At 39.2% G+C, this 15,120-nt stretch overlaps 3 protein-coding genes across 5 annotated transcripts in view; 2 read left to right on the plus strand and 1 right to left on the minus strand.

The window, feature by feature from the left end:
* LOC106881136 (guanine nucleotide-binding protein-like 3 homolog) overlaps nucleotides 1–8,519 on the plus strand; it is a 31,196-nt gene extending 22,677 nt beyond the window's left edge. Inside the window, exons 14-17 of the mRNA XM_014931408.2 lie at nucleotides 642–772; nucleotides 5,400–5,575; nucleotides 6,943–7,117; nucleotides 8,339–8,519. Of these exons, the coding sequence (XP_014786894.1) occupies nucleotides 642–772; nucleotides 5,400–5,575; nucleotides 6,943–7,117; nucleotides 8,339–8,463 (607 nt within the window). The 3' untranslated portion in view covers nucleotides 8,464–8,519. The remainder of the gene's footprint in view (nucleotides 1–641; nucleotides 773–5,399; nucleotides 5,576–6,942; nucleotides 7,118–8,338) is intronic.
* Nucleotides 8,520–12,191: 3,672 nt separating this feature from the next.
* Nucleotides 12,192–13,526, minus strand: LOC106881133 (uncharacterized). The gene has a single exon (XM_014931403.2). The coding sequence runs from the start codon at nucleotides 13,493–13,495 to the stop codon at nucleotides 12,632–12,634; it is 864 nt and encodes a 287-aa protein (XP_014786889.1). The 5' UTR covers nucleotides 13,496–13,526; the 3' UTR covers nucleotides 12,192–12,631.
* Nucleotides 13,527–13,677: 151 nt separating this feature from the next.
* LOC106881134 (probable 18S rRNA (guanine-N(7))-methyltransferase) overlaps nucleotides 13,678–15,120 on the plus strand; it is a 21,158-nt gene continuing 19,715 nt past the window's right edge. For 2 of the 3 annotated variants that reach the window (XM_052978250.1, XM_014931404.2), the window contains exon 1: nucleotides 13,678–13,753. In XM_052978250.1, the coding sequence (XP_052834210.1) occupies nucleotides 13,709–13,753 (45 nt within the window). In that variant the 5' untranslated portion in view covers nucleotides 13,678–13,708. The remainder of the gene's footprint in view (nucleotides 13,754–15,120) is intronic. The other variant, XM_014931405.2, reaches the window with a different exon arrangement.

A 15,120-nucleotide genomic window follows, 5' to 3' on the forward strand; every position in this document is an offset into this window, starting at 1 on the left:
CTGGCAAGGCAGACGACTACACCAAGCTCCCAGTGTCTGCTTTGGCATGGTTTCTATGGTTAGATGCCCTTCCTAGTGTCAGTCACTTTACAGAGAGTGTAATGTGAGCTTTTTTCATGGCACCAAGTAACTTGTGAGAAAAGATCCACTTAAACTGAGCAAGGATGTATTATTGAGAGAAGTGGCTTTTTGCTGGGTGATGAGAGGTTAAAATATGATAGAAGGACAGGGACAGGTGTCTTACTGTAGATATATTTCATTACCCCCAAGTGTATTAACGATCCTTTTACATATTAAATATAAAAGTAATGCTTGTCAAGTTGACGAAATGGATGATTAAGGATTCATCATCAATGTTTAACGTCCGTTTTCCATGCTGGCATGGGATCGATGGTTCAACTGGGGTCTGGAAAGCCAGGAGGCAGCACCAGTCTGATCTGGCAATGTTTCTACTGCTGGATGCCCTTCCTAATGCTAACCACTCCGAGAGTGTAGTGGGTGCTTTTTACATGCCACCAGCACAGGGGCTAGCATCAACCACAATCGGATGGTGCTTTTTTACATGCCACCAGCACGGGGACCACAACTACGATTTCCATTTGATTGTAATTTGATTTCATTTTGATGTTTGTTTATTTCAGTGGTCGCATCAGCTATTATACCGAGCCACCCGAAAACGTTACTGCGCATGTCAGTGCAGAAATTGTTAGCGAAATGGGGAAGTCCTTTGACTTGGATGCCATTAAAGATGAAGAAATTCAGATATTAAATCGTAAGTGATGGTTTTCATACAAACTACCACCACAACCAATGCTGCTATGTCCATCTTGAGTGTTTGTAATGTTGGTGTTTTAGGAACACAAACTGATATCAGTATGTATGATTGATGATTGACCTGAAGATTGATTGAAGGGTCTACAGCTATAAAGAGTTTGTATGATTGATGACTGACCTGAACATTGATTGAAGGGTCTACAGCCATAGTTTGTATGATTGATGACTGACTTGAAGATTGAAGGGTCTACAGCCATAAAGAGTTTGTATGATTGATGACTGACCTGAAGATTGATTGAAGGGTCTACAGCCATAAAGAGCTTGTATGATTGATGACTGACCTGAAGATTGATTGAAGGGTCTACAGCCATAAAGAGCTTGCTTCAAAAGTTCATATCCTTGCATTATATTTCTCTCTAAGCTTGTGTGTGTCCCCACATAACAACAATTACCAAGCTATATATATATATATATATATATATATATAGGCGCAGGAGTGGCTGTGTGGTAAGTAGCTTGCTTACCAACCACATGATTCCGGGTTCAGTCCCACTGCGTGTCACCTTGGGCAAGTGTCTTCTACTATAGCCTCGGGCCGACCAAAACCTTGTGAGCGGATTTGGTAGACGGAAACTGAAAGAAGCCCGTTGTATGTATTTGTGTGTCTGTGTTTGTCCTCCCTACCATCGCTTGACAACCAATGCTGGTGTGTTTACATCCCCGTAACTTAGCGGTTCGGCAAAAGAGACTGATAGAATAAGTCCTGGGGTCGATTTGTTTGACTAAAAGCGGTGCTCCAGCATGGCTGCAGTCAAATGACTGAAACAAAAAAATAAAAGAATATATAGCAAATGAAAGACAGAAGATGAAATATACGAGAATTTATTATTGATCACAATTGTTTTGACACATTTAGCCTCGATCCCTCACGGGTGGGACACTCAACAACTGGTTCATATCATAAGCACAGGTGTGGCTGTGTGGTAAGAAGTTTGCTTCTTGAATGCATGGCTCCAGGTTCAGTCCCACTTTGTGGTACCTTGGGCAAGTGTCTTCTTTTCTACTCTAGACACAAGGCCTGAAATTTTGGGGGAGGAGGCCAGTCGATTAGATTGAGCCCAGTATGCAACTGGTACTTAATTTATTGACCCCCAAAAGGATGAAAGACAAAGTTGACCTCAGCAGAATTTGAACTCAGAACATAAAGACAGACGAAATACTGCTAAGCATTTTGTCTGGTGTGCCAACGTTTCTGCCAGCTCGCCATCTTTGGACAAGTGTGTTCTATTATGGCCTCACATTGACCAAGGCCTTGTGAGTGGATTTGGTAGAGGGAAACTGAAAGAAGCCTGTCATACATACATGTGTGTCTTTGTGTCGGTGTTTATCCCCAACCACTGCTTCACACCGGGTGTTGGTGTGTTTACATCTCTGTAACTTAGCAGTTCGGCAAAAGCGACCAATAGATTAAGTATTGGGCTCAAGAAAAAAGAAAAGTACTGGAGTCAATTGATTCAACTAAACTTCTTCAAAGTGATACTCCAGCATGGCCACAGTCCAAATGGCTGGGGAAAAAAAGGTTAAAAACAAAAGATAAAGAGGTGCAGGTGTGGCTATGTACCAACTCTGAAGGCCAGTGGTCAACTGGTTCAGGGAGTTGAACTCCTGATTCTGTTTGTGAGTTCATTTCCTGGGTCAGGTGGTATGTTATTCCCTGAACAAGGTCCTTTCATTTCATTGTTGCTCCAGCTTTGCGCTGGCACAACCCTCTCTCCAACAAGCTCAAAGTTCCTCTGGTTCGTTGGTGGAGAGGCCAAGAAGACGCCTCTGTCTGCTCACAACTGCAAAGACAAAAGGCAATACTTCAAGTACAAGATGTACAAACTAATTAGACTTCAATCTGGAGTTCGTTTTAAGGAGGCAAGCTAGCAGAATTGGTACTGCACCAGGAGAGATGCTTAGTGGCATTTCTTCCAACTTCGCATTCTGAGTTCAAATCCCACCAAAGTCAACTTAGTCTTTTATCCTTTCAGGGTTGATAAAATAAGCACCAGTTGAACGTTGGGGTCTATGTACACAACTTATCCCCTCACACACACACACACCAATTGCTGGCCTTGTGCAAAAATTCGAAACCAACATGTTAAACCCTTAACAAAACACTGTACCACTGATCAATCTACGTTTCCAGATCCCCCTTACCCTGGCACCCACCAAAATAAGATTTATGCAAAGACGGGTCTATTTTCAAACAATGTTCTTTTAGCAGGGTTGTTGAAAGAATTGCTAAATAGAATTCTGAAGACTGTTGTGATGTCGACAAAAGGACTTTGCTAAATAATCTACCCCACATGTGTGCTGTGTCCACTCACTGTTTTTACCTCTGTACTATAATGGCCTCCACTCCTCAGAGTTGGCTGTTCTTGTCCCTCCTCCGCTCAACCCCCTTCATCTCTCCATCTTTTATCCGCCTTGCTGTGTCCAAGCCATACTTTCCTTATCACTATGGTCGATCCTTCCTCTTCACAACATCATCCATCTGAAATCTTCTCCTGCAGACAGAACAGTAACAATATAAACCCCTCAGCCAAGGGTCAAGAGCTGTGCCTCTTCTACACCAGTGGTTCTTAACCAGGGTCCATTTAAGATTCTGTTGTTAAAATATATCTGCACTAAATTGATTGTGGCTGTGTGGTAAGTAGCTTGCTTACCAACCACATGGTTCCGGGTTCAGTCCTACTGCGTGGCACCTTGGGCAAGTGTCTTCTACTTGTGAGTGGATTTGGTAGATGGAAACTGAAAGAAGCCCGTCGTATATATATGTATGTATTTGTGTGTCTGTGTTTTTCCCCCCTACCATCGCTTGACTACTGATGCTGGTGTGTTTACGTCCCTGTAACTTAGCAGTTCAGCAAAAGTGATTGATAGAATAAGTACTAGGCTTACAAAGAATAAGTCCTGGGGTCGATTTGCTCGACTAAAGGTGGTGCTCCAGCATGGCCACAGCCAAATGACTGAAACAAATAAAAGAATAAAAAATAAGAGAAAACGTTTTAACAATTTTTTAATATAAAATGTGATTTTTTTTCAACCTGAAATGAGTATGGAGGTTCATGGGAATTAAAGGGGTCGATTGGCAAAAAGTGGTTGAGGCCCACTGATCTAGAGTCTTCAAGCTGAAAAGGGAAAATAGGACTGATTGACCTAAAACTAAACCAATACAAGTAAACCAAATCTAGATTTGGTTTTTATTTAAAAGAAAATAAGACTCTGCTGACCGGGACTGAAGTATAATCTGGGGGGAATTAGTGTGCTTTGATCTCTTGTATTTTATTTTATAATAATTTTAATGAGATGCAAATCAAGTTTCTGAGAAAAGAAGGGTTTTTTTACTGAATTAAATGTATTAACCATTTTGATTTAAACCAGTCGTATCCGAACCAAATATTCAACAAGGTTTTATGTTCAGACTGGTCAGATCCAGCCTCTCACGCCTATCCTGTAATGTCGTTTTAAAAATAGAGAATCACGTCATTGAAATCTCAAAGCTACGAGATAATGCAGGATTAATTCAAAGCAATGTGAATAAATAAATGTTAGGTTTGAGGAAATAATTTGAATGCAAAATGGTTCATGAGGATGGAGTTGTGAAGCAGCTCTGCACATCATCATCATCATCGTTTTACGTCTGTTTTCCATGTTGGCATGGGTTGGACAGTTTGAATGAGGACTGGTGAAACCAGATGGCTACACCAGGCTCCAATTTGATCTGGCAGAGTTTCTACAGCTGGATGCCCTTCCTAATGCCAACCACTCCAAGAGTGTAGTGGGTGCTTTTTACATGCCGCCAGCACGGGTGGGGGGGCTGGCATTGACCACATTCGAATGGTGCTTTTTATGTGCCGCCGGCATGGGGAACCAGTCAGGCGAATCTGGCAGCAACCCACGCATGACTGGTGCTTATTGCATGCCGCCAGCATGGGAACCAGTCAGGCCGCACTGGTATGAGCCACAGCTACAATTTCCATTTGATTATGATTTTGGTTTTACTTGACTCAACAGGTCTCCTCAAGCACAGCATGTCGCTCGATGATTTAAAAGTACTTTTTAGATGGACTGGTTATGTGACCCTGGTGTAGACTACGGCTGTGATCTCACTTCCCTTGCTGGGTCTTCTCAGTCACAGCAGATCTCCATAGGTCTTGGTCTTTTGTCATTGCCTCTGTGAGGCCCAACGTTCAAAGGTCATGCTTCACTACTTCCTCCCATATCTCCCTATGTCTCCCTCTTCTATGGGTTCTTTCCACTGTTAGAGAGTGACACTTCTTCACACAGCTCTCCTCATCCATATGCAGCATATAACCATACCAGTGCAATCGTCTCTCTTGCACACCACATCTGATGCATCTTATGTCCTACATTTCTCTATCTAGTATGCACACTGACATCACACATCCAGCAGAGCATACTGGCTTCATTTCTTTTTAGCTTACGCATGTCTTCAGCAGTCACAGCCCATGATTCACTGCCATGTAACATGGCAGTCCGCACACATGCATCATACAATCTACGCGTTGCAGAATGAAAACCTAACTTTCATTATGTTTCTGTTTACCTTATTTCAGATTCTAAACCTATGAGTAGCAGCTTCATCCCCGTCCCAGGATCGCAGCCAGTTACGTGTGTCATGGACAAGAAAGTTGCTAAGTCCATTGCAAGACAACAACTTCTTGGAATAGAAGAATCTAATGAAGAAGAAGTGGAAAGCATGGATGAAAATGAAGCCCCAGAAGCAACTGAGGTATTTTACAGAATCTGAATGAAATATTCTTAATATCGACAAATTTAAAATAATTATTGTGATTCTAAAACTAAGATGTATATTGTAGAAGAGGTATATCTATGGGGGGAATATACTGAGAGCATATTTAGCAAAATATTTTGGCAATGCAAAACCAAGTCGTTGTCATCGTTTAACATCCGCCTTCCCTGCTAGCATGGGTGGGACAGTTTCACAAGAGCCAGCCAGGCAGAAGCCTGCACCAGACTTCTGTGACTGTTTTGGCATGATTTTTACAGCTGGATGCCCTTCCAAATACCAACCACCCAGCAGCAGACTAGACTTGGTGCTTTTTCGTGGAACAAGCACAGGCAAGGTCAGTTCTGGCAAGCTTTTTTACAGCTGGATGCCCTTCCAAACACTTCATAGTGTGGATTGGGTGCTCTTTAAGTGGCACCTGCACTGACAGGGTCACCAAGTACTTGCAAGACAAAAAAAAAAAAGTAGAAACATGAAAATAATTAGAATTTCTTTAAATGAATTAGTGCCAGGTATGACATCTTATACAAAAAGGTTGCTTTTTGTGGTAATTAAGAAGTCAGGAATTCAAAATCATATCAGACAAAAAATTCTGTGATTCTGGATAGGAAATGAAGAGGTGAGGTTCAATTGATAAACTTACCTGTGGCTCCTGTTAATATAAGCAACAGGTGAGGTGTTAGCATGAACAACTCTCACCTGGATAGCAGATTGGAAGGGATCAGTCATTGTATGACACAGGGACCATCTTAATCATTGTTTTAATGTTCACTTTCCCATGTTTCCATAAGATAATCTAAATCTGTTGAGGCAAATTCTCTGTGGCTGAATGCCCTTCTTGTTGCCAACCCTCACCTCTTTCCAAGTAATATTTCCCTACCACCAGACATAGGTTTTTCATGAGAGACTGAAAACGAATAGCATTGCTTGTGTGAGTGTGATCCTTGCTTACAACCATCTCTTGATGTCAAGACAAGGCTATATGCAAACACACACGAGTTCTGAAATTATACAAAAAAACAAAAGACTGAAGACAAGTGAGAGATTAGGTGGATTAGTTTGATGCTCAGGGAAAATGGAAGAAGCTTTTGGTGTTTCTACAGAAAGGAAAAATAAATGTATCTGGATTGATGGGGCTTCTTTCAGTTTCCATCTTCCAAATCTACTTGCAAAGCTTTGGTCAGCCCAGGATTACAGTAAGACACTTGCCCAAGGTGACACACAGTGGGACTGAGCCTAAAACCATGTGATTTGGAAGCAAGCTTGTTGCCACCCTTGCACCCCTATACAGCCTGGTATCCCTTTATAAGTTTGCATCTGGGATAAATAATTTTTCTGTCTTGTTTCAGTTGCAAAACACTAAGATATGCTTAAGTGGATCGCAAGCCACATCAACAACCAGTTTAGCCTCATCGACATCATCCAGTCAGAGCAGGAAAAATAAGGATGGACCCCATGTAGAACAGAAGAATAAAAGTCGCAAAGAAGACTTCAAGAAAATGAAGAAACTGAGAAAGAAGTCAGGTAAGTAATTAATTACGGCATCATTAAATGTAACGAGCTGGCAGTAATCATTACTGGAAATATTACTTCCAGCTCTTTACATTCTGAGTTCAAATTCCAGAGATCACCTTTGCCTTTCACCCTTTCAGGTCCAATAAAAATAAGAAGCAGTTAAGCACTGAAATAGACTTCCCCTCCCCTCAAAATTACAGGCTTTGTGCCAGGATCAAGAAATTATAAACTTGTGTTTTATTTATCTAAAACAGCAAGCCCCAGGCTGACATCATGTTACTTTACTGGTTGTAGGCAGTTTACCAAGGCATAAACCCATCTGAGTGCAAGAAGTATAACAGACCATTCCTTCTTTGACAAACGACTTGAAGCATCCATGGGGTTATTTTTTGAAAGAAAGGGATTTAGGATTCCTTTCTTTCCCTAAATCTTGGAGGGTCATCTAGTTATTCCCTTTTTAACATGTGGGCAACATCCAAAACTTTGATTTTTTTTTTTAAGGGGTGCCAACACCAAAAAAAGGTCAAAGAAAAATTTATTTATATTTCTAGAGGGAAGACCATAAAAGGATGGTTGAGGGCATCAATTGAGGACTGCTGCCTTAGACACTTTTAATTCTTAATATTCCACATTTTATACTCCGCTGAGACCAACCTAGCTTTTCATCCTTTTGCAGTCAATAAAATGTGTACCAGCTGAGCACTGGGGGTCAATGTGATCAACTTAAACCCTCCCCTGATAATATTTTTGGTTGAGGCTTTAAGTTAAAATATGACCCCTTGAATGTTGGTAACTGAAAACCATGTGCTTAGGATGCAACCCCTCAGCTCAAGAAAACCTGATTTGTTTCTCTCCCTACAGTGCTACTTATTCAGAATTCATTTTTCTCTCACTTTTCTCATGTTTATGGTTAAGATGGTGGCTTATTTACTAATAATACTGTGTCATGGCTAACTTAATAATTATATTCTCACACATCAATAATGTTGTTTATTCTAACCTTTTGGCATTCAGATTAATTCCTGCATTATCTCGTGCCTTCAAAATTTCAATAATGTGATTGTTTATTTTTAGAACAACATTGAAGGATAGGTATGAGAGGCCAGTTTGAACAGATATGGTCAATTTAAATGCTAAAGGGTTGAATATTTCATTCAAATTTGTGTTGTTTATCCTTTCATCCTCACACATTGATGTTGTGTAAAAATCCATTGTTATTTATATTTTCAGAAAAGTTGGCTTCTAACTTGTCTGACACCATGGATAGTTTGTTGACTTTTGATACAGAGGAAAACAACGGTGATGCTGAATGTATGGACTCTGGATCAGACTATGAATTTGACAAACATTTCTGAAGAAAAGGCTTGGCAGTGTTTCTGTATAAAGGCAAAATAAACCATGAAATTTTTAATAGTCATTCTTGTTTCATATTCAAGATCTGATGTGTGTGTGGCAGTATTGTTTTTTGTTTTGTTTTTTTTTGTGTTGTTGCTTATCCTAATGGAAATACTGTGTTCCAGTACCAATCAAAATGGTTGAAAATGGCTTTAACAGCAATTGATTTGAGATTGGAAAGTTCTGAAGAGAACTTAGCCATGAAGACTGTCTCAGACACATTTAGTAGAGAAGCAATTAGAAATGGTTCAATCTCAAAACCTTCTCTGTTGGAACTGTGTTTTCAGTTCAAATTTTGCTGGGCTAAAATTGAAGGATCTGTTAGGTGACTGTACCCTTTCCCAGAATCTGGGGTATTTTTAGCCTCAGATATCCCCTTATTATCGGTGAAAGAAGGAAAACCACTTCCAGCTTTTTCTTAAATCTCTGTTGTTATATATCAATGTTTACATTCAAGAAGGGCATCCAGCTATAGAAACCAAACCAAAGCAGACACTGGAAGAAATTGCAGTCCTTCAACCCATCAGATCCTGTCAAATTGTCCAACCCATACCAGCAGAGAACATGGATTATTAAATGTTGATGACAAAAGACATAAGGATTAGTGAAGGAATGCTAGAAATAATTGTTTATGAAGTAAATTATTTTAAAATAACACCAACCACTCTCTCGGAGTGGTTGGTGTTAGGAAGGGCATCCAGCTGTAGAAACTGTGCCAGATCAGATTGGAGCCTGGTGCAGCTTCCCGGCTTGCCAGTTCTTAGTCAAACAGTCCAACCCATGCCAGCATGGAAAACGGACGTTAAATGATGATGAATCAACCCCAGAGTTAGTACTTTCTTAAGCCTGCTACTTATTCCATCAGTATCTTTTTGCCAAACTACTAAGTTACAGGGATGTAAACATACCAACATTGGTTGTCAAGCAGTGGTGGTGAACAAACACATAATTTTACATATATATATATATGATGGGCTTCTTTCTGTTTCTGTCTTCCAAACCGACTCTCAAAACTTTGGTTGGTGGGAGGCAATAGGAGATACTTGCTCTGCACCTAAAAGCTATTTATATAATCCTGTGGTTTGCCAGTCCTCAGTCAAACCATCCAACCCATGCCAGCATGGAAAGCAGACATTAAACGTTGATGATGTATGCATGCATAAATATGCACATGTGTGTATATAAATATATAAATATATATATATATATATATATATATATATATATATATATATATATATATATATATATAAATAAAAGATAATAAGAGTGAAAAAATTACAGAAGGCTTTCACATTACTTTTGGCAAATGTCTTCTACTATAACCCCAGGCTGACTAAAACCTTATGAATGGATTTCATCCACAGAAAACCCGTTGTGTGAACCTGTTTGCATTTGCACTTGATGATAATCTCCTGCTGTGAGGGTTGTGGTCACTCATCTTGTCAACAAATTGTTCATTCACTCTCTCACTTGGAGATGTAATAGAAGAAAAATAGGGAAGGGTTAGCAACAAGAAAGATACTCGGCTGTAAACCAATGCTTCAGTAACGTATCTGTCCTACGAATAACAAGAACAAAAAGATATTAGGTTAGATTATGACAATGATACAATAAAGAGAAAAACAAATCAAAATTGCAGGAAGTCAGTAAAAGTTCTGACTTAGGGAAGTTCTTAAAAGTTGTAAACAGATTCCAGGAAGAGGCAGACAATAAATCCATGGTACTGATATGACAAAGTTGGGTAGGTAGATGGAAGTTATCACAAGTAAAAACCTTGCAACTGAAAAAAGAAAAAGGCATGCAGATTGATCCATACAGTTGTTTCAAAAGTAAATGCAGAATTAGTGCAGTTCACTGCATGCTGCAAGCATCTTCAGAGGGAATGTAGATGAAGAGAATTGCAACTATTCCAGAAACAGCTGTAAGGATCTGCACAACTTCTTTCAGTTACAAGGTTTTTTACTTGTGATAACTTTCATCTCCCTACCAAACTATGTCATATCAATACTGTGGACTTCTCTTCTGTCTCTTCCTGTAATCTAACTGTTAACATCACAATTATTGAAAACTTTTACTGACTTCCTGCAATTTTCTCTTCTCTATGCATTTGTTTTTTTTCCTCATAATCTGCCTTGATACCTGTTGTTTGCCCATCATTTTGGTCTCTCTTTATACTGCTAAAACTGATTGCTTCCATGCATGCTTGTCTGTAATTTAATACAGCAAAACCAGCGCATAATGGGGAAATATTCTGAAAGTAAGGTACCCTTGAAATGTGACTACAAATGGAATAAAACAAGTTTCACATAAATCAGATCATGGATTCCTGAAATATGCAGTTTTTTTTGAGGTTTGTTTCCACAAATTTAAGCAGTGAAACCTGGAGTTATTGCTAAATAGAATATATGAAAAATTTTCCACCTTACTAAACTGCTTCACATGTATGACATCTCTGGATAATCTATCTACCTATATACTACTAAAACTCTGTGATTGCTTGCTTGTGTGTGCGAAGCACCCACTACACTCTCTGAGTGGTTGGCGTTAGGAAGGGCATCCAGCTGTAGAAACTCTGCCAAATCAGATTGGAGCCTGGTGTAGCCATCTGGTTTCACCAGTCCTCAGTCAAATGGTCCAACCCATGCTAGCATGGAAAGCGGACGTTAAACGGCGGCAATGAGACCAGTACATAATGGAAAAATATTCTGAAAGTAAAGTACGCCTGAAATATGAATACAAACAATAAAACAAGTTTCATATAAATTGGGCCATGGATTCCTGAGATATGTGGGGTTTTTTGAGGGTACCTTCATAAATAGTCAAAACAGTACATAATGGAAAAATATTCTGAAAGTAACATAACCCTGAAAAGGGAATAAAAAAGACTGAAATAACAGTAGATACAAGAAGCTGAATCCAGCCACCATCAAGGAAGTGATGTTCTCTTGTAAACTCTGGACACAAAAGAAGTGTAGTGGGGGCTACAGACTCGTGTCTGACCACAAAGGTGGACTTCAAAGGTTCTTAGAAGGAGTGGTTGACAGCTTCTGCTATTTTGGTGAACGAATGAAAAGTAGGTAGATGGGTGGTTCTGAAAGCCTAGAAGCCAAAGCAAGAGTAGGTTAGAAGCCAGCGAAGGAGCTGACAACAAAGAACTTCTCCTTCACAATGAAGAACATAGTATAAATGGGATTGATCTATACATTGATTATGTGACGATTTATTTTCATGAAATTAGGGTGACATTGTCATCATTTGCGCTCAGTTTACTTTCATTTTTTTTTTAAATCCCTAAATGCATTTTTCAATATATCCTTATTTAAGATGGGTGGATGTGATTTAAGAGCGATTTTGCTACTATTTCTAGCAAACCGAGGGACTCCCTATTCCTCGGTTCAAGGGACACAACTTTGTCATGTTCCCATGTTGAAGGCCCGTGAGAAGGATTCAAATATGATTTCTTTCAAGTAGTTACATCACTGTTCTTACACAAATCATCGCGTGACCTTGACCTGCCAGAAATAACAGTCACATTTCCCTCAAATAGCACCCGGCATTCTTAAAAATAGGACGAAGATCACAGTGGGAACTGAATTAGGGTTTAACAACGAAGATCTGGATATTAAAAAAAACACCTTCCAGGCTCAGAGGCTCCGCAGTCAAGGAATCCCAGTCAAGAAAACAATTAAACAAATATTTAATAATTTATTTAAATGTTAATATAACTTTAGCTGTAACATATCAATACAGGGTGTCCACAAAGTCTGGGTACATGGAGTAAATAATATCATAACATAAACAAATATAAGAAATAATAATTTGTTAAAATAAATAATTTGTCAAAACGGTAGATGAGTAGGGGCCGAAACCGGACGCGGTTCCTCCTGATGATGTCTTGAGCTAACTGGATCCTATAAAGGAGCTGTTGTGGTAGCAGACCACGAAACATGGTTGAAATTCCTGTGTTAATCCCCATGTACCCAGAGTTTGTGGACACCCTGTATATGTAGAACAGAAATAAATTTATTATGGCAGCAGGTTTCAAGAAACTACGACCAAAATAACTGAGTATATAACACAAAAATTCCTTATTATACAAAAACAAATTTTAACTCAACCGGTTTGTTATTTCCAAAACATAACTGTCAATAAAAAAACCAGGGCCACCGTTCCTCCAAGAAGTCCTTTTGCTCTTCTATGTCTTTCCTCTTCTTTATATCTTTCTAAAACTGCTTCCAAATTTTCGTGGCTAGATTTCCTAGAGTCTTTCATAGATCCATAATAAACCCAAAAGTCGTCGTCATATTTCAGAGCACGTCTCTTAATCTGAGATTTGTTTTGAAGGTGTTTATTGTAATGGTCTTGCATGCTTCCACTGGTGTGTCTCCTGAGCTCTTCAGAACTTATTTGTTTGTTGCTCATCAGTTCTCTCTCATACATTCGCCGTTTTTGAGTGTCTTTAAGGATTTCGTAAGCTGCAGAAATTTCCGCAAACTTTGTAACTGCTTCTTGTGATCTATTCATATCAGGATGATACCGTTTCGATAAACGGTAAAAAGATTTCTTAATTTCCGAATTGTGGGCCCTGGGAGTTACTTCTAAAACATCAAACAAGTTTCGACTTTTGATCTCAAACTTACGTCCAACACGTTTAGAAGAGAGGAAACGGGCAGAAAAGCATTTCCGATTGTATAACAATCTGTTAACTGCTGTAGGTCTTTTATTTTGAGAAATGTAAATATTCCTTGTGATGGCCCAATGCGTGCCATAAGGGCACCTTTGTTTGTTAATTAAGAGTCCAGGCACATGTTGACACATACTTACATAAGAGTGGAGCAATCTACTTGTATAAAACCTGTTTTGAAGATATCTTCTTCGATCAAAATATCGAGCCTTGGATGGACAAATACTTCGAAAATTAGATCTGCCGGTAAATCCATGAGAAATTAAACAGATCCTGAAAGGAATCTGGGAGTTATTGAGAGCCATAAACACTGACCTCAACCGGTTGTTGGCTCCGAAACTCAGCTCTATATATATCATTTATTTATAAATATAACAAAACAAATATTTCAAAACATTCCATATCAAAATACATGGTTTATTATTGTTTCAATGCTGAAAAGAGTTTATAAACTTTTATGAAAGAAAATCTATTTAGAAACTGCTAGCTTTGCTTGATTCCTTTAAACTTGTCGCAATATGGCAGCGAGTGGTCGGCCTGAGAGACAAGCTCCGCCAGAAATTGTGAGTAATTCGTTAATAAATATGTATAGAGTGGCTCTTTAATTTATTAATAAACATATATTGTGGTTCTTTATGACATAACAACGATGCAATGTCTTCTAAACATATTTTTAACCTACTATTAGTTTTTTATAAAGGATACACGTGTTTTTCTTGTCTCATGTTTTAATGATTATTTTAACGTCGGAGCCAGAGATTAATTCATAAAGCGCGACGGACCACCATCGTGGCCTGACGGCTACGATAAATGCATTTAATTTATGGGCGTTTGTTGAAATGTGTGTCAAAAAATAGTTCAACTAATGACTTTTGAGAAGATGTAAAACTTACCACCATTCTATACTAAGAAGATATTTTAACAATTTTGGGGGTTTTTTATGTGTGTATGGTAGTCTCATTTTCATAAAATGTGCTCAGCACATTTTATTCAGAGTTGATATCTTGACTTGGTCTTTTATTCTCTTCAGGGGTCCATGGAGTAAGTACCAGTGAATTGCTGGGGTCGATTTAATTGTACTACTTCAATACAGAATTCCCTTAGTCATACGACTTAGATATAGGTGTTACGTACAAAACATTTTAAATGTACTCAGTGGACGTGTAATGACACCCTAACCCTAAAAACTCCCCTTCAAATCGTTACGTAGATGCATTGGGACCTCTGCATTGAAGTAGTCCCGATTTAATTACTTCAACCCCTCTCGAACTTTCTCATATCTTTCTTTGCAAAATTTCATTAGAAAAACAAATTTTCTTTAAAATTATGATTAACCAAATTCCAAATGTTCGCGCACCAAATTAGCTATTCTGTGGGTATAACTACAGTTTGGCGCCTTCCTGACTTTCCTCATTATCAGGGGTTCTCGACCATTTTTTATTTGGGGACCCTTTTGACTGCTATTATATTCTGGTGGACCCCCATAGCCATTTGATGTTAAAAAACTAGTTTTATTGAAACTTCTTACGAAATTCCTATTCTGTGTTTCACACATTAACTTTTATAGGTTGAGTTATGTAAAATGTTAGAGAAAGAAACTTACCAATACATACATATCATCATCATCGTTTAACGTCCTCTTTCCATGCTAGCATGGGTTGGACGATTTGACTGAGGACTGGTGAAACCGGATGGCAACACCAGGCTCCAGTCTGATTTGGCAGAGTTTCTACAGCTGGATGCCCTTCCTAACGCCAACCACTCAGAGAGTGTAGTGGGTGCTTTTACGTGTCACCCGCACGAAAACGGCCACGCTCGAAATGGTGTCTTTTATGTGCCACCCGCACAAGCCAGTCCAGGGGCACTGGCAACGATCTCGCTCGAAAATCCTACAGGAGCCAGTCAGGCGGTACTGGCAACGGCCACGCTC

This window comes from Octopus bimaculoides, chromosome 1, assembly GCF_001194135.2.
Source record: "Octopus bimaculoides isolate UCB-OBI-ISO-001 chromosome 1, ASM119413v2, whole genome shotgun sequence".
NCBI classification, from domain to species: domain Eukaryota; kingdom Metazoa; phylum Mollusca; class Cephalopoda; order Octopoda; family Octopodidae; genus Octopus; species Octopus bimaculoides.

Coding starts and splice junctions, on each gene's coding strand:
- LOC106881133 (XM_014931403.2), bottom strand. CDS start 13,495: ATGGCTCTCAATAACTCCCAGATTCCTTTCAGGATCTGTTTAATTTCT.